Source organism: Pezoporus occidentalis, unplaced genomic scaffold (assembly GCF_034315485.1).
Source record: "Pezoporus occidentalis ecotype Australia unplaced genomic scaffold, CSIRO_AGI_Poc_V1 ctg140, whole genome shotgun sequence".
In the NCBI taxonomy this organism is placed as follows: domain Eukaryota; kingdom Metazoa; phylum Chordata; class Aves; order Psittaciformes; family Psittacidae; genus Pezoporus; species Pezoporus occidentalis.
This window is the reverse complement of record NW_026913210.1, coordinates 2,164,082-2,183,500: the sequence shown is the minus strand read 5'-3', so window position 1 is coordinate 2,183,500 and position 19,419 is coordinate 2,164,082. Positions and strand designations below refer to the sequence as shown.

At 38.1% G+C, this 19,419-nt stretch overlaps 1 protein-coding gene across 1 annotated transcript in view; it reads right to left on the bottom strand.

Moving 5' to 3' along the window:
* Positions 1–454: 454 nt before the first annotated feature.
* Positions 455–19,419, bottom strand: part of LOC134159115 (choline transporter-like protein 1) — a 28,282-nt gene continuing 9,317 nt past the window's right edge. The window contains exons 2-4 of the mRNA XM_062609726.1: positions 10,587–10,676; positions 8,036–8,178; positions 455–623 (exon numbers count right to left, since the gene is read on the bottom strand). Of these exons, the coding sequence (XP_062465710.1) occupies positions 470–623; positions 8,036–8,178; positions 10,587–10,676 (387 nt within the window). The 3' untranslated portion in view covers positions 455–469. The remainder of the gene's footprint in view (positions 624–8,035; positions 8,179–10,586; positions 10,677–19,419) is intronic.

The following is a 19,419-nucleotide window of genomic DNA, read 5'->3' as shown; positions in this document are numbered from 1 at the left end:
TGCTTCTTTGAAAAAGTGTAAGAAAACAAAACAAACTCCAGAAACTGCACTGTAGCACTGAATAAAAACAGGAATATTTTCATATACGCAGCCGCACTCTGTGCAGCAAGTGCCGTTCAATAGCAGCATTGCTCATTAACCCCATATACATGAGGGCATTTCAACAGCATTACTGTTAAACAGCAATGTCAGAATACTTCAGTAGGTGTTGAAAACATACTGTATAGTCAGATATCCCATCAAATTCTTGTTACACATTGTACTCCTGTTTTAACAATGAGTTTTCAAAACTTCCCAAGGCTTGACAGAACAGAAGCATATTTATACTGTAAGACTTAAAGTTTCACCTTAATAAAAATATCACATTATTTCTACTGATATTTCTTAATATATATTTCATTTTTAGTTCAGCTAATGCACAGGTCTTTTTTTAATGCTATGATAGTATCTCGTACATAAACAAAAACAATTATGCTTTTTGCATACCATTAGTTTCTGCAAATTTCTGAATATCAGCCAGAGTTTTCAGTTCTTTCCTTGGACAAGCGGACACACACAATGCAAGAGACTTGATCTTCTGGTGTACTAGATCAATGTTGCATGGATCCAAGAAGAACACATACCTAGAGAACAAAAAAAAGTAAATTACTTACATTTTAATTAACAATTACACTGAACAAAATCAATTTCATTTAAAGTTAAAGGCTTCAGCCAAGACCAATCTTCAGTCTATCCAGAAACACAGGAAATTTTATGTCATAATGGTGTGGGTCAAAAGAATTCACACACTCTGCATATGCATCTCAAATATATGAATATTTATATGCTTCTGGATCGTAAAGAAGGGATGTTTAATTCTATCAGATTCAAGTCCAATCACATGGTGCTGCTCATAAAACCAACAGCACTTCCCATGGCTCTTCACAGATACAAGTCCAAACACTCACAAAGCTCCAATCTTGAACTTCAAGATTTCCAACTTTACCCAAAAAGACTCAATAAACCCTGTAAGGTTATACTCACACTGCAAAAAGAACAAAGTTCATGGCTATTTTAATGAACACACATTTCACTAGTAATTAAGAACACCTTTTTTGTTTGGATTGATTTTCCACACTACTGCACCATATGACTGAGCAGACTACTTTGACACTTATTTTGAAAGAAAAATTGTTCAGATATTTTAAGTAGAACTATATAATGCTCATGTGCAGTATTTTAAAGAGATTCTATTTGCTGAATTTTCATGATGAGGCACTGTCATTTAAAAACCCAGGGCATGAAATAGGTATGATAGCTTCCTAGCTAACATCTTCTTCTGGCTCTATACATTTTATCACAAATGCTAACCTTACAGTACTGTTCATTCATGGTATAAAACAGATGCAGAATGTTCTTCTATTCTATTGAACAAGTTTTTCAAATTCCTACAAATATGGTGATGTATTATGCACTGAAATACTTTTCTTCATATTATCTAGCATCATTATAGGAAAAAACGCTAAACTACCGCATAAAATGCCATTGCTATTCTTGCAGTTCAGATAATGTGAATTCATTTGGTAATGAGTAAAAATCCCTTCTGTTCCCAGAATGCATTTAGGTCATGCCTGAACACTTTCAGTCTATACACTAATTGCTGTTTAACTTTCCCACACAGAAAGACTCTTCTATTACCCAGTTCCAGTACAGAAGAATTATTAGTACATAGTACAGTCTTACTTCTTGGAAGTCCATCAAACCCCATTTCATCTGTATCAAATACAACGTGGCAATAGACTACTTTCATTCCTAAAACATTTTTTCCTTGTCTACACCTCTATGAAAACTATTCAGTGCTATTTCTGTTTTTTTTTTTAATTTAATACACACTATATACCTCAGGACTCCATAGATCATAAAAGTCTAAGGAAGCAAATGCAAACATGAAAATTTCTGTCCACAGACACAGCTAACTGAATGTGAACAATAAGCCACTAATTCCACAGTTCACCTTTGTATCAAGGAAAATACTCCTGAGCTAATACCAAGAAATACAATACTTACGCTAACTAGACGCTCCTGTTGCAGCTTCCTCTTCATGTGGGCAAGTTCCTGCAGTTGCTATTCCATACCATAACGGTACATGGAAGGAGAGCATCCGCTCCTTTGAGGGTATCTGGTCAAAGGAGCTACAAATAAGAACCTACAGAATCAAACCTGACTGACATGTAGTAAGGGAGATTGTGATGGGAATAAAGTTGGTCGGTAAAACTAACCGGCAAGGATATGTGGAGTGCGAGAATTTTTACCTTTGAGTAAGATTATCTGGTTAAGAACCTTGCCAAACCATGCTGCTAAAGAGGAGAGACACACCTCTTGAAAACATAAACCTTGACCATTTAGTGCTAATAAAAAATAAGGGGAAACAAACCCAGTCCATCACAACATTACTGGGCTATCAAGAAACTCCAGGCAAGGACTTTGCAACTGATAAGGATGCAACCCAAGGATGAAGGAAACAAGAGGGGTCAGTGGGACTGTACCAGCTGCTGAGGGAATGTGCATGGGAGAGGATTCAGACAGAAAGAGGTGTAAAAGGGGACAGTTGTGTGTCAGCTGATGTTGCTCAGTCTATTGGCCTGCCCTGTCTTTTTTAGTAAATCCTTTCTTAACTCTGTGTAATTCCAGTCACTAGCCCACTTGCACAGGTGCTGCAAGTACTGCAAGGACTAAGTGCCCGCTACTAGGGGAACCAGCATAACAGATTTCGTGCCAGCAACTGAAGTCAGACCAGCTATTTAGGTGTCCCAGACCTGTGGTGTCTGCTACCAAAGTGAATAGGGTCTCACAGCCAATGACTGGGGAAAGGGAATGGTCTTGGCCACCACCCACTGGGGAGCTAGCAATGTGTGTCCCCAAAAAACAGCTACAGAGGAAAACGGCGCAGTGCAGGTGGCTGGAGCAGGACAACAGGTCACAGCCTGTGTGGTGCTAGCTATTGGCAAGGGCTGAGCATCCACACTTTCCCCAAAGCAGCATGCTCATGTGTAACTCACCAGCCAACTCCAAGATGTACTAGCTGGTGAGCAGAAGCTCTGGGTCCAGGCACAGGGGTCAGGTGGGCAGAGGGGCTGTACTAGTATATCAGGATGCCTGTAGGATGAGTGTGTGTGTTTGCTAGTAACCACCAAACTGGACCAGCTGCAAGCAGGGTGGACCCACTGGGGGGAGTAAGGGAGCCTGAGATTCAGGCAGGGGTGCAGAGTGAGCAGAGGGGTGGCACTGGTACTTAGAGGATGCATAAATGTAGGTGTGCTTGTGAACCAGGAAAGTGTCGTGTTCGACCTTGTCTCTGCCAGCCCACAAGGAGGAGACATGGCTGGCTGTGCTTAAAAGTATTGCGGGTGCTGATGAAGGCAGTGCTTTCTCAGTTGCTGTGGTTAGTAATCAGCTGTACCAGTGTCCTATGTGTACATCCACATTCCTCAAGCCCAGGCAGAAACCCTGGCTCCCAGAATGGATCAGGCTGGGCTCCAGTGGCTGGTCATAACGTTTCTCCAAACGTCCCGTAACACATATTAACTTAAAAAACCAAGTCAGGAATATCAGCATTAACAAGCTAGAATCCACCCATCTCTACTGCGATTCAAACTCAAGGGCCAAGGTATAATTTTATTGGCTAGAAGAACTTAAGAATATTTTGTAAAATGAACACTGCAGTTTTAAATCAAAGCTAGAAATTTAGGAATACAATGCAACTACAGTGTGATGCAGAGCTTTGTCAGAAGCATACTGTATTGGCATATTCTTAAACAAATACATGTAATTCAAACACTGAATTGCATGGTTCAGAGACAGGTCTGGCAGGAGTAAGGCAGCTACAAAGCAAACTCAAGCTACCAAATCCACAGCTTCAATACATGGCCTAGGAAGACAGAAGTAATTTTTTTTTTTTAATTTCTAGCAGCTAAAACAAGAATCAAAATCCTAGGCACCAGTATTACATGGGAAATGTTATTTTGGTTTCAGTTTATAAAGCTTACTTGCTTAAAGTAAGTGATTTTATTGCAGAAAATTCTATACTGTGTCACCACCAAGCAGATTTTGTTTCCCACTAGAAGAATGTACTTCCATGCCTTGTGCTGCAATTTCAGTTATTTAGAATTAACAATAGACTAATTTGTTGACAAGAAAGTAACCTGGATGAGCAATACAAAGACTGAAGTAAATAAATTAATCATATTGTTACACATGTTTCCACACTGCAAACAAAAAATTGTTTGCTATAGGAAATTCAGTATATCAGATTTACAACCTAGGAACCATCTTTATGCATGTTTATGATGTATCAGAGAAGATCCTTCTGCAGAGAAGATCCCTCTGCAGAGATCTTTTGGGTACTGGTGGATGAAAAGCTAGACATGACCCAGCAGTGTGCTTTCACAGCCCATAAAGCCAACCAGATGCTGGGCTGCATCACAAGAAGCGTGATTAGGAAGTTGAGGGAAGTGAATTCTTCCCCTCTACTCTGATCTAAGCTCTCTACTCAATCTAAACCCTCCCATGGCACATCTTGAGGATATTTCCTCTCATCCTATCATTTGTGACCTGGGAGAATTATCTGACACCCACCTCACTACTACCTCCTTTCAGGTAGTTGGAGAGAGCAATAAAGTCTCCCCTGAGCCTTCTCCCTTCCAAACAAAACAATTCAAGTTCCCTTAGCTGGCCTTAATAGGACCAGTTCTCTAGGAACTTCCGGGTTTCATTGCCCTTCTCTGAACCCACTCCTGCACCTCAATGTCTTTCTTGTAGTGAGGGGCTCAGAACTGAACACAGGGTTTGAGGTGCAGCCTTACCAGCACTGAGTACAGGAGGATGATCACTTTAGTAAAGAATGTATTCCTTGTTATCTGTTCTATGAGGGTGGTGAAACACTGGACCAGGCTGCCCAGGGAATCTGTGGATGCCCCATCCCTGGCAAGTTCAAAGCCAGGTAGGAGAGGGCCTTAAGCAACATGTTCTAGCTGAAGATGTTCCTGTCCATGGCAGGGTGGCTGGGCTAGATAATCTTTAAAGGTGCCTTTGAATCTGAAACAGTCTACAGTTCTGTAACTATTTGATATTAAAAATTCACTCTTTTGAAAATCAAGGTTTGTTAAAAGAATCCCTGCAATAAAGGAACAGTAATTTTGAAATTAGCAAAGTCTGGGGCTTTTTTTTTTTTAATAAATAAATAAAAAAAAATAACAAATTTGGCTTCTGCCTGCTAGCTTACTAGACAAACATCCTATTCCCTGTTCAGGCTCATGAGAAATACAGCAGTCTCCTTTTTCCTTGCAAAAACAGGAAGACAAAGCATTACCATTTTGTACACTACCCCTTGATTTTTGAAGCACGATGGCAAATCATATGAACAAGCCTATCTCACCTTCAAGTACTTTGTGCACTTGTATTTGCCAATGTCACTGATTTTCTGGCAGCCTCTGAGGCATCTCTTTATAGGCAAATGAGTACTTTACAGAATAAGCTTTGCTGTGATCTACAAGCATCTTATCACAATAGAGAAGTAAATTAAGTGATCACACCCACTTTAAAGAAATTATGGGTAGGGCATATAGTTTCACTCGAATTCTTTGTATGCATGCTGCAAATGTTTCCTGGATTTTGCTACTACCTAAACCCCACAAATCCTCCTGAGTCAAATGCATTTATTAAGACAGAATTCCACCTTAATGATTCGCTATAGCAGCACATACACGTCTTCTCACACTTGAGTGAACAGCACAAACTGAATTCTGTCCAAGCAGAAATGTATTGGTAATCAAAAACTCAGTTTGAACTTACATTTCAGGGATTTATACTTGGCTGCTATGGTCATCATCTATTTGCAAATAAAAGGTCATTTTTAACCCCTGTATTACTGCCAGAATTTGAAAAGCAAGAAGCTTATTTGAAGCAAACAGGCTTAATGAGAATTCACTGCCAGAGTTAGACTATAATCTTGTGTCTTACACTAGAGCACAGCCTACTAAAGCTGTACTGCGTTCTCTTTGCAAAAATAAAAAAAAATGCCTGAGACCACGCTGTAAAATCCTCCTTTGCAACATTTCTTCTCACTGGTTTCAGTGTAACTGATGCACACAGATCAAATGAAATCTGTGCAAGGACTCTGCTCTTCACCCTTAGCACCCAGATTTCCATATCCACAAAGACCACATCCACTTCACTTCCTCATTACAGTGCCTATGGGTTGCTGTTGTTGACAAGGAAGAAAATGTTATTTTTACAGATGATTTAGCTTTTCTGCCTTGGAAATGAAGACAAAATTACCTTGCAAGCAGAATAAAATGAGAATAACTTCATATTTCCAGAACATGTAGAGCTTAAAGCCCTTTCTCTACACAAACTGAAATGCAGAGGCAAGAAGAAGAGTTTATTTTTACAGTCTGCCTCAAAAATACTTCGACAGAATAGCATTAAATACTCCCACGAACTGGACCTCAGACACTGCAGGAACTCCATCTGCTAGAGGCAGATGCAAAGCAAATAGTTTTTACTGAGAAATTGCTGAGAAAGCAAAAAAAACTACAGGGTGTGAGAGTGGGAAGGATCCCTTGCTTACATAATAACTGGCCTCTTCCAAAGCAGGTATTCTGGACTGTACCAGGCACATCACTGTGAAAAGTTACATAATAGTCTGCCTTGGTAGAAAGTTTTCTCTCTCAACCAAATAGAGACGATTAAATCCCATATGGGTGTATTTATTTATTTGCTTAGGTCATGCCTCCAGCCATGATACTGTCATTAGAAAAACATAATCCTTTAGAAGCTTATTAAGACTTTGATAAGCAACAGGCTCTATTAACAGTGTTTAAAGTGGTCTCTACTTTTATTTGCTGTCTTTCAACCTTCTCTTTAAAACAAAAAAAAATCACTTAGCAGTGGGAAATATTTCTCCTTACGATGGCCTGATTTCTGTCACATGTAGGAGACACACTATGAACTGTTTCAATAAGGCATCTCCACATTCACACCTCAGACACTGTTTCCTTCTAAGTTTAAAATTTTAAATTTTTTTATTTTCTCTCACAACACAGGAATGACAATTTTGTACTGAATCCACCTAATTTTAGGAAGTGCTATATTTTTTTTATACAAAAAGGTAGAAAAACTATCCTCTTGGAAGCTGCGATTAGATTAAAAAGTTATTCTTTTGACAGAAGAACTCTCTAAAAATTTTCAGGTTATTTTATTTAAATCAAATCCTTCTGGTAACACATCAGTTACCTACCCACATTATACCTTAAATCAGATATTCAGAAACCCTTATTATAGCAACTCAAAATAAGCAGATCTTAGGAAAGCATCCTTCCAAAATAATTCATGCAAATAATAGATTTTCTGTTAATTTGAAAGTGAAGTGTGAAGCAAAGGCTATCAGAGTCGGAAATCAAAGTTATTTTAGTTCATAATCAACAATGAAAAAGACATCTTATACCTGTGCTGGTATGTGTTTTAACATGACACTGCTTAATAAGAGCTGTGTTGCTTTAAGTTCTATGCATTTTCTCCACAAGCCACTTATATATATTTTGCTTACAGTTTAAACTCTCATTTTAATGTGTCAGAGTTATCCCATCTACCCCTAAACTTAATAACAAAAAATGAGTATACAGCATCAAAAGCAACCATATCTACATAGGTATCAAAGGCCTGTTCCCAAATCTCAGAATACTTCTTGTACCTAAAACTCAAACAAGATTCTTCAGTGGCCTGATACAGTCTCCTATATAAAGTGGATGCCAAGAAAGGGAAATTCTATCAATATCTTAGCTGTACTTATATCACACATCTGTTAACATATGCTCTCAAAGTAGTACTGCTGGTTAGTACAAAAGACAGTTGTTCTCTAGCTGACAGGAGTGGAGAAGGACAAGCAGTAATGAGTTAGCATATCCCTTTTCCCAGTTTATTGAAAACCACTCTCAAAGGAAGACAGGTTTTGCCTTTCCTGGTTTACAGAATGAAGCAATTGGAATCCCATACTCACTTCTTGTGTGTGAGGTCCAGACCACTGTTGACTATTCCCTCCACCTTTACATTTTTCTGCCCACAAATATTTCCATAACTGTCATATCCTGAAAGCAGTCTCGCAGCTGCTCCTGTAGCTATTGAAAAGCCACAGATAAAACCCTGGAGAAGAAAAAAAAAACCAAAAACATAGTTTAGGTGATACTCATGACATGTGGGAGAAGTCAGCTGAATCCATCTATTTCTAAGTGGAGGTTCTTTAAAAATTCTTTCAGACTGAAAAAGGAAAGACAAGGACAATCCAGAGAACTTTTGTGCAATTATAAAATTGAATGCAGTTTGAAAGACTGAATATTATCCAAGCATAGTTAAGAACCCTGTAGGTGATTGAGAGTCATATTATCAGCAAGTGGTGCATGAAACAAAAGGCAGGAGGCCAAGAGCAGGCATTGGAGAACTAGAAGCAGAGCTGGAGTCGTCAAGGATTAGTATGTACCTTGGAGGATTCCAGACAGCCCAGATTTTCCCACTTTAAGTTTTTCCTGTTCTTTTCCTTCAAATTATGTACTTTCAAAGATAACCTAGAATCTAGAAGTCTATCTGACATAAGTTTAAGGAAATCCTCCAAAGCAAGTGACCAGATCAAGGCCACTACGCTTCCAGCCACTATGCTGGGCTCAAATGCAGGAAAGAAACAGACCCAGAGCAGGGGGATGCAAAACAGCTCAGAGTAATGCTTCCGCGTCAGGGAGGCTTTGCTGAGAACTTTCAGATGTATTTCACTAGCAAAATGAAGATGAAGGCAGTGATTATGCAGAGGACTGTCCCAAAAGAATCATTAGCTCTCTAGTAACACTGCTGACAGGGAGAAGTGAACCATCCGTTCGCTCCACTACCATCAAATGAACTGTTTTTATAGATGAGGCAAGCTAAGATTTCAGAAGGGGAAGCAGAGTAAACAGCTGAGACAAATGTGTGGAGCAACAGATGACATCAACAGGATCAGATGAGATGGTGACAACAGATAATGAAGTTGGCATGAAACGGTTGAAGTATGGGTGATTTTTAAAGGTCTGAAGATACAGGAGAGTGGTCTTCTCTGACAGGCATGCTATCACTATAGAGAAATTCCAGGCAGCAAGCTGGTCATTATCTTTCTCTTGCCAATGCACTAATGCACTCATAGACTTAATATTTGAAGTGTAAACAACAACAAAGTGAGTGAAAGACTATCATACGTAATTAAAGTTATTTCCAGCACTCACTTTCAATTTCTCAGATCCCTTACTACTCTGTAAAGGACATACAAGCATGCATTTTACATATATTAGTACTCAGGTTCTTGACTGGTTCAAAAATTTCTTCCCTATACACAGGGGAAGGGAAATAATGCACCTACCTCCATCTAAGCTAATTTACAACAGTGCAGGGATTGCCCGCCTCACCCATTATAGTACCTGACCTTTCAGATGAAGTCTCCTAGAACAGTAACTAGCAGGATATTTGACCCAATAGGAAAATTGCTCTGTATATCATACTGTTTAGACAGGAAAATCTAGAACACTCACACACAAGAGATTCACAAATAATTGGGGGAACAGGTACATATAGACTGAGTAACCACAGAACATCAACATAGGCAGGAAAAAAAAAACACCATGAAAGAGCTGCTTGCTTCAGGAAGTACTGTGCTTTTTACAATCTTAAGATGTTCACACTACAGTTAGAATATAATTCATATGATTTAAATAAAACACGTTTTTACATTTGAAGCACAGAAAATGACAAACACTGGGGGAAAAGAAATTTTACAGTGGAATAACTCCAAAAACCAGATACCAAGGCACAGCAGAAAAGAAAGCTGACAGCATAGAAGTTCCATACTCCTAAGGGCTACTGCTTGCAACACAGCAGTATAAGATAGCGACAAACATTCCCTGTTTAGGAAGGTACATGAAACAAAAGATGAGAAAAAAAACAGATTGTATTTCTGATTTTCACTCCTCTGCAGCTTTTGAAGGTTGGTTTTTTTAATATAAAGTGCACAGTGTTGTGAGGCTAAGTTGAGAAATACAGCAGTTTCATCATACAGGATGAAACTGGGATAACTTTGAAAGAAAGATCCTGCCATTAGTAATACAGTTATTAATAGTATAACAGCATCCAAGAAAAAACAAGTCGACTTTTTGATATTCACGATTTGTTTCTCAGAAAAAAGTTTACTGAGATGCACAGAACTGTTTACTAGACTCAAAGCTGGACACATACAGTCCCATAAGGAACATGAGTCAAGTGATACCTCACCACGTCAAAAATCCCTTACAAGTGAAACTGGAGTTTCAGGAGAAGGAAAGCCAGAACAATAACTGACCCAAATAATAAGCTATGGATTCCTACCAAAAGCCTTTGATACATACATACTACCTGCTTCTGTTGTACATCTGATAGTTCACATGCCAGTATGCCCTCAACTTACCCAGTGACTAAGTTACTGAAGGGTTTTAAAACTTCTAATAAATGCACAATCTTTAATTATATAACATTCACGGTATTCTTTGAGTTTTACTCACCATTCCTACACAGAAGAGAATAAATAAGAGTAGCCATGGTACATCTGTGCAGCTGTGGTCCTCAAGAGGCTTCCACTCTCGCTTAGAGCTCTTGAGTGAAGAAGAGAGAAGTGAGGTTAACAACACTTTATAAATTGTTTTCTATTCATAACAGACAAATCCAGAAAACAATTATCCAGAGCATTAACATATAGCAGGAGTTATCTTTAAACTCTGACACAGACGAAGCACCTTTGTCAAAGAAATTAAAAAGGCAGGCTCACGAAAGACGCTTCAAAAGAAGCACCTCCATGGGAAGCTAGATCAACAAAGAATTATTTATACAGAAGACAGGTAATTTTCCCAGGAATTTACAGGTATTTATCCACAAGTAAGGTTATTTTCCCCTATTTTTTTATTAACAAAAGCTAATGGCGTGGAATCAACAATATCTGCAGTCTTCCACAACTACTTTCCATTAATCTGCTTTCCAAGAAGGGTAAAAGGTTGAACCTTTCAAAAGCGCTTCAGTTTTAAAACACTACTTACAGGTTTAACAAGTTTTACACACAGTGAATGTAGAAACGAGGTAATAAATTGATGTTAAAGGAACAATTCTCTGCCTGCCAAGAGGCAGCTGAGCTTAACATTTCAGCAAAAAAAAAAAATCCCTACTCAGTATAGCCCAGGTGCCAGAAAGGAAAGTTGTGTACTTAAAGGTTGAAATACACAGTGATGGAGGTTCTATTGCAGAGTATAATGAAGGCACTGTAAGCAATTCAGTTTGCTGCTCCTGAGGTAAAATTTCTCACCTGTGTATACATTGCTAAGATAATTAAAGTCTGTTAAAAACAGTAATTTTTGGCATCTAGGGGAAATCAATTTAAGAAAACAATGTGAGGTTTTTTGTTTTTTGTTTTGTTTTTTTTTTTTTAAAAAAAAGGAGCATTCACTCTAGTACACAGCTAACCACCATAGGAGAATTTGTTTACTGTAACAAGAATATTGACTACAGTTACTTTTAAAGATAGTTACACATACAAGCTTTTTCTATTAGCTCCCAAATACTAACTCTTCACATACTTCTACTAAGACTCAAACCCCACACACATTGTTTTCACACTTGTGGAGGAAGAAAAGGAGATTGATATGGGGAGAGTCCAGAATAGCTCTCTTCAGAGACAGAAGAGGTAACCTATTCAAATTTTTTAATTCTTTTTTCTCTTAGGACTGAAGCATCTCCAAAGCTCTGCTGACAAGGTAGCAAATGTCAGAACTGAATTAAAACAGAATGGTTGGGTAAAATGTCAACAGTTTTTATCTCCAGTATGTATTTTCTCAGATTTTTCTCCAAAAAGGCAATCGCGTGTAACTCATGTGACATTAGCAGGGTGGGTTTTTCTGTATTCATTACTTTAGTTTTTGCTAAATCACAGGCACAAAGCAACCCCTTTAAATGCTACCATTAAAAAACTACAAACTGGGTATAATATAAATGAAATTCTGCATACACCGTAATTCAAAACACACAGTTTTCTAAGTAGTCTGGCTTTGCATTAGGGAATTCAATGTTACTTCTGCAATATTTTATTAAATAACTTCCACCTGAAGATATGTTTGTATTTTTTAACTCAAACTGTGCAAATTCACTCCAAGTTCTGAATAGTCAAACTTCTTTTATTCAATAATCAGTAGTGAGAGATGCTAAAAGATCACACTATCAATTCTACTACATTCAATCAACAAAACTGTCTTCTGATCCTGGTAGTTCACACTTAAAACTAACACACTATTTAAACTTAACATTTACAAGAAGATTGTGACATTTATATTGTTATAATTAGCATAATCATAATTGCATAAAATATGTAAAGCTTAACACTTCTTATTCCTAAATCAACTCCAACTCTGGAATCTTTAGAGATCTACTTTCATGTACAAACAGCAAAGGCTAATTTCAGCTATAGCTGCATCTTATGAGCAAACTGCCCTTGACAAACAGGGGAGCAGTAAGATGCACTGCATACTGTGGTTTGTTTGTTTTGTAACGTTTTCATCCTCTCTACCATCTGCAAACAAAATCTTTTAATAGGATTTTTAAAAGCCACTGGGCATCCTCTGAAATAGCTCTTGCAAAGATTTAGGTTGTCTGACTAGTAACACTTACCATAAGTAATCCATTTTATTTAACAAGTGGACTGCAATTTGTACATCAAAAAGAAACTTGAAATGCCACAGTGTAGCACATTATTAGAAGGTTATGCAGAAGAATTCATTCTATGTCCATAGCCTTTATTCTGATCCAAAACATAATTTAAAGAAGTGGGGGAAATTATTTTAAACAAAAAGCATTCTTGGAGGAAACTCAGAGAGTACCCCGCATACTAACCCCGTATGAAATTATTACCTCCTTAGAAAAACACCTCCAATATCCTGTCCAATCTTTCTTCCTCTCCAGACCTTGCTACAACCCAAGCTGGCTGCCGTTATCTATCTACTGTTTTCTTCTCAGTTGCTTCCTTGTATTCTGGATTCCACTGAATTTTCTTCCACAGATTCGCACCTTTCATCCTCTTCTTTCCTGCTGGTGTCTGTATCTCTCTAGTTATTATTCCCTGTCCTCTTTATACCCTTAGATGTTTACTTAGACCATGATATTCATGCTTAGGCAAGACAAATCACTAATCTACGGCCAACATAAGGTCTAACAGATGTTGTTTGTTTTGCAGCCTAGAAACTATGTTTTGCCTCCATTGTAACTGAACTACCATAAAATCTTAGCAGGCATGCCTCGCCTGCAATCCTAAATCAGCACTTCTACCCATTTCAGCCTTTCCTCTAAAAGCATTCAGTATTTGCTGATGCAAGAAAGCTAAAGAACCTAGAGGAAAAGAAAATTTTTTAAAATTATTTTATTAATTTCAAGTTTTCTCTTTAAACAGAGATTTGGTAATTTATGCTATGCTCTCAGTGGATATTTTTGTCATTAATAAAGAACAGGCCTATCTGTGCACTGTTAATGACAGCACAGATTAACAGGAGCACTATCACTCAAGAGTGGAAGGCAGGCAAAAGAGGCTGTCTCTCCATGTTTCCAAACCTGCAAGTTTCCAAACTTGCAGGTTGGAAACACTTTTTCTGCCCATAATAGCTCTTCTCTGCTGGTTTTAAGAGTTATTTACTCAAGAACCCAAATTACTGTGTTAAGAAGGTGACATATTCCATTTTACAGAAGACTTAGCAAACTCAATGCTTCTCAAAACCAAATAAAAACTGTTGGGTTTGGCATGATTTTACAATTATGTCTTAATACCACACCTAAAAAGTTGGGTGTCTAAAGTTAGGCTTTCTCCTGCAGAAGAGAAGCGAGAAGAATGCCAGCACATTAGCTTTTCTAGTTGAACTCACAGCTACACAGTCTTAAGACAGGAAGTGCTTGTATGGAAACACAAAATAAAAAGGGGCTATTTTCTTGGTAGTCATTGCATCCAACCACTTCAAAACAGAACCAGCCCCCTCCAGATTTCATTGTCCCTGCCACTTCCAAAAATACACCTCTGCAGCACCAAACAGCAGGTCTGAATTCCCATCTCTTCTGCATACTGTAGTATGCTTCTTTACAGGTATCAACATAGCACAAAACCAATGGTTACCACTTTCACTGTTACCGGTAAGATCTGTACTGGATAGTACCATATAAGCACTCATCTGCCCCAGCCAGAGTGTAACACACACATAAAAGCACAAAAAAGTGCAAAAATACAGCATATGAGCAGGAGACTACAGATGCAAAGAGATGCAGCAAATTGTTTTTTAAACACAAAATGTCTCATGCAATGTAAAATTTCAGAGTGATGTGACTGAAGAAGGAGCCAAGTAAAAAACATCTGCAGTACTATATATATAAATAATCAAGCTGTGGGTAAGTAGCAAAGATGTGAATAAGATCAGGATAAGATGGAATTTGCCATCAGCAGAGGATGTTGCAACATCATGAGAGAGGCAGCAGGAAGAAATCCTAAAATCTTGTGGTGATCATCTGATTTAGGAAGAAGAAAACGAAGCTGCTACTGAGACAGATGGGCTGAATGAAGGACAGCCCAGTGAACAACTGGTCTCAGTAACATCCACTGTATGAAAAGAAGAGGCAGGGAGAGGTTAGATGCTAGGCTTTACTTCATCTAGCGAGTTTAAGCTACCAATTGGAGAGTATGGGACTATTACAATTTGCGTATGAACACAGAGGTCATAAGAACAGTCATAGCTTCATTCAGGTAGTTAAGGACAAAAAAATAAAACCAAACCAGAACAGACAAATATAACCCTCACATTCTTTCAGCCCAAAACAAGTCTCAAAAGAGACCCAGGATGAAGGATGTCCCATCAAAATCCTACAAGGAGTCGTGAGGAAGAGCAGTCCTGAAAACTGCTAATACAACTCCAGGACTACCAGACACACTGTTAAGAAAGCCCAGAGAAGTCATTTTTTAAAATGTTCATTGCCAGCAAAGCTAAACAGAGTTAAACTTCATGAGATACCAGTTACATGAGCTACGCTGTTCTGGCTCAGGAGAAGGCTTCCAAGTGCAGGTGCTCCAAAATCCGTAAAGGTACACATACAGGGCAAATTGTTCACTACCTCTACTTGTAAGTAACACTAGATAAAATCTTACGTGCATATGAAAGAAACATAGTAACCCACTATTCTTCTACTTCAGCATTTCATTTAAATTCATGCCACTTCAAGTAAAAAATAACAGAGAGTATGGCAGGAAAGTTGAAACGCACACATTTTGACATTCCCACTTGAAAAGCAGTAAGTTCTTTTGATTTAGTTTTCTTTTTCTTTCAACCTGGTTCTAATGCAAGACAAAGATGATGCAAAACATACAGTTTTCCATTTGCAGGCACCGAGAATATGCTTTTGTACTTCCTGCCCTTAGAAATAGCCACTTTTTTTGTTACTGAATACAAGACACAGCTTTGTTACTTACCCAGCTAAACAATCAGGCCTAGATTTACAAAGTTTTCTCAGATCTTAGTGTACTCGGGCACTTCAGCATTTGACCCATTCTCCCCTTAGCAGCTCATACCATGCTTTAAGGATGTGACTTTTCAGACACATTTACAAATTCCAAAGCTTCTGTTGGCTCAGCTGGTGGGTTACAGTACTGCCAGACACAGACCTAGCCTACAGAATCGTCACCACTGCTTTCACCATATACATTTATTCATTATTTGACCTTTCCTTAAAGACTGGATAAATTCACAAAACAAATCTAGTTATTACTCTCCCCTCACCAAGGCACCCCAAATTTTTAACCACTTCTAGCCCTTAGCCTCCCTTCTATATTACATCCACCTTCCAAGTTTTTAATATCTCAAACACAACAGCAATTTGCCCTCTACAAAATCTCCCCCCTAAGATCATCTACAAAATGTAAGAAAATTTTAAGTTGTATCTTCCTTTCACAGAACTATTGTGTTAGGCTGTCAGTTAAACACTTATGCATGAATATCTGAGCTCCCATTTATTCCTCAAAATGGTGTCTGTGACTAATGTTTTCAGTGGGATATGGGTTTTTTTTTTTTTGTTTTTTAATCACAGAACCCAGCTAGAAAACAAATCAATAGTTCTAAATGCCATGGAACTAGTTAAGATTGATTTCCTTTGGTCTTTCTACACAGTACAATCAGATTCCTCTGACCTAACAAAGAGAAAGTTCTGATCATAGTCCTTCATGCAGCAGAAACAATTCCCGATTTTTAATTTTTTTTTTCCACTTCTCGTTTAGTTTTTCTGATATTTAAGAGTAACTCAGCTATGTTACAGCCCCCTTCTCTGCGGCAACAGTGTTTCTACCTCAATCTTCCACTAAGCTCACAGGAAAGCAATTGAATCTTTCAATCAGCTGTCACTGCCGAATTAGCTATCACTGCCAAGTTACCCAAGTTGGATCAATGATCTTTAAAAGTTATTTGGAGAGGGAAACATGTAGTCTCCTGAAGCAGCAAAAAAATAGACATTTTAAAAAAAAAAAACAAAACCCAAAAAAGTAAATTACCAGCAGTTTAAATTACTACAAAGGATTATGTAAGTTAACTTTTCAAATAGCTTTAATTAATCTAGGTGGGGTTTTTGTCTCTGCAGAGTCATGGTAGAAAAACTTGGAATAGTCCTTCTTCTAATTTTTAACCAGTTTCGACAATTATAAAAAGATACTGAAAATCTGGGGTTGCAAGAATTTCAGGGTTTTATTCTTTTTAAAAGATAGTTTTTATTGTACTTTTATAAATCCTCAAGGATATTATTATTGATGTGTCACTTTAAGATAATTTTTTTACAAAACCCCATCCTAAGAATCATATTCATTTAACTATATTCCCTTTCAATTTGTTTCCCTTTGTTTTATCACCTTCATGTAACACCTAGATTCAGTGTATGTGACAGCAGCTCAATACTGCAGAGTAAACAGAAATGACTGCTGTTTGTATATGTAAATCAAGGAATTCAGAGATGACTATGTAGCTACCTATCTACATAGGAGCTACAGTATGCACAAAGCATTAATAAACTGTCCTTAGAGACAAAAAAGGATACTCATCCTGACTGGATCTTTTGTGGGAAACTGTCACCGATTCTTGCAGAAACTACTTTTCCTAAAAGGAAGGCTGGTGCTAAAAAAGTGCCAGAGATTCGACTGACTGCATAAACAGCATTCAGTTTATCCTAATAGCATAGTGAGTACATAATGCAGTCATTTTACACCTACAATGCAAGTTCAATGCTTCAGAATTGGTGGATCCATTTGTCATGCTGTGCACAACACAAAATGACATGTAAGGCATGGTCCACTCTTGTGTTCTCCCTGGGAAATAGGAAAGCCAGGTTAAAGAGGCTGTCACCAAGAAGTCATCCAGTCTAGAAGTCGTCCTTTATTCATTTTACGTATCCTTACAAGCTAAAGAACACTCTGAATCACGTGCCAGCCTTTAGCATGAAGCATACCACCTATAAAAAAGAGGAACTGTAATTTACTAGTTTACCAAAATGCTTCCATCATAAGAACATAATTCTACAGTTTATCAGACAGCATGGCATTTTTCTGTCCAAGACATGGCACACCTTTCCATACCACTCAGCTGTTTAAGAGAAGCACTAGTATTAACTGTATACTGTCCTAATGAAACTTCTTCCACCTGTGAACAGATCTTAATTCCAGAGCCTAAACAGAAAAAGGAAATTAATCTTGACCCCAAGCACTAATACTTTAGGATATTTTTGGATCACTCCAACCCAAAGCAAGACATAAAACCAAGACCTAAGTCCCCTATTCATAAGCAGCTGCAACTATACTGACACCAAATGAAGCTACTAGACAATCCTCTCCTTTTGCTATGGATGTCAGACATCTGTAAAATGACTAATATATTGCATCCAAAATAAATTTTGACCACAGAGTGGTTAAAACATACGTGATACCCATTATAGGTATAGCTCATGTACGTCTCACTATAAATGTGAATCAGTAACTTCATGAGAAACAGAGCATTTATATTCATACGTTGCCAACTTAGTAGGTAATAACTGAACAGTGCGTAAAACATCAGAATCCACAATTAAAATCTAGCAAGTTCTTTCACATTTTCAAACAAAAGCAGTAGGGAACTTCTAACATGTTAAATGCACTGCAGAAAAGTATTCATACTGAGAGGGAGGGAAAATACCTTCACAAATAAACAGAGTCTCTGACAGTGCCAACTTGAACATCTCTGTTATTACCTCTAGGGAGAATGAAGTCTGTAATTATTCTAGGATTTTCTATTACTCTGAAGATTGGATGACACTGTTGCTAAAAAAGCCCCCAAAACTCAAATATCCCTCAAAACCACGCTCCCTTAACCCCACACGAGTACACTTCTGAGAACAAAAGTTGCAACGCAAACTAGCTCTCCATATAAAACCTTCGCGAGTTGAGTGCACTCTGGCACAAAGGGCACAAAGAAAAGTCTTCAAGTGTTAAAACTACATTAAGTTAATTACTGTGTCTGCTATCTTGCAATTCTTTATAGAAAACCCTTATTAGTCTGCAGCACTGTGAAGCCTAAGAGCACTGTGTGAAGCTGCCCTAGTAAAAACGCTCATCATTACCTACAGATTTCCTGTGCAGGACATACAGGTGTTCAGACACAGCACCAAGCAGTAGCTTACTACAGTTTATCATGAATTCAAATGATGCTCTCAGATTCACAATAAAACTGATTGTTGTACAGCAAATTATTGGTATGCCTTCATTAGTAGAGGAAGAACACACACCAGCAAACCCAGATTTTACTTCACTCACCTATACCAGTTCCCTGAAAGGAGGAACTACACCATATCACAAACACATAAAAAAAAAATTCTTAGAGTAGACTTACCCTGGATCTACCCCTAGGGAAGAGCAGTATTGCTCCTACCCCATGCAGCTTGCCAATTATAGCATTTTCCTGGGAGGCAGATGTTTGAATGCCCTCAGATTTACAGAACCAAAGCTGTGCCTCCCACCTCCAGGGGCAAATGAACTTGTCACTTTAATACTATTAGAGCTACAAGTGGCAGTCTCCCTAGAATGAGAGGAAAACACTACACACTGCTTCCTGCAAGTACTCTCCATGATGACACTATCCTCTAGTTAACAAGCCCAAACAATGGGGCAATTCCAAGTGTACTGCCTTACAGAACATGCAGATCACAGTGGTGTCTAACACCCATTTTTGTGGAATTTCTGCTTCAATCTCATTCAAAACCACTTTATTTTTCAATTTACTGCAAAGGAGATATTAGTCACGCTTTTGGATTTTACTGAAAGCC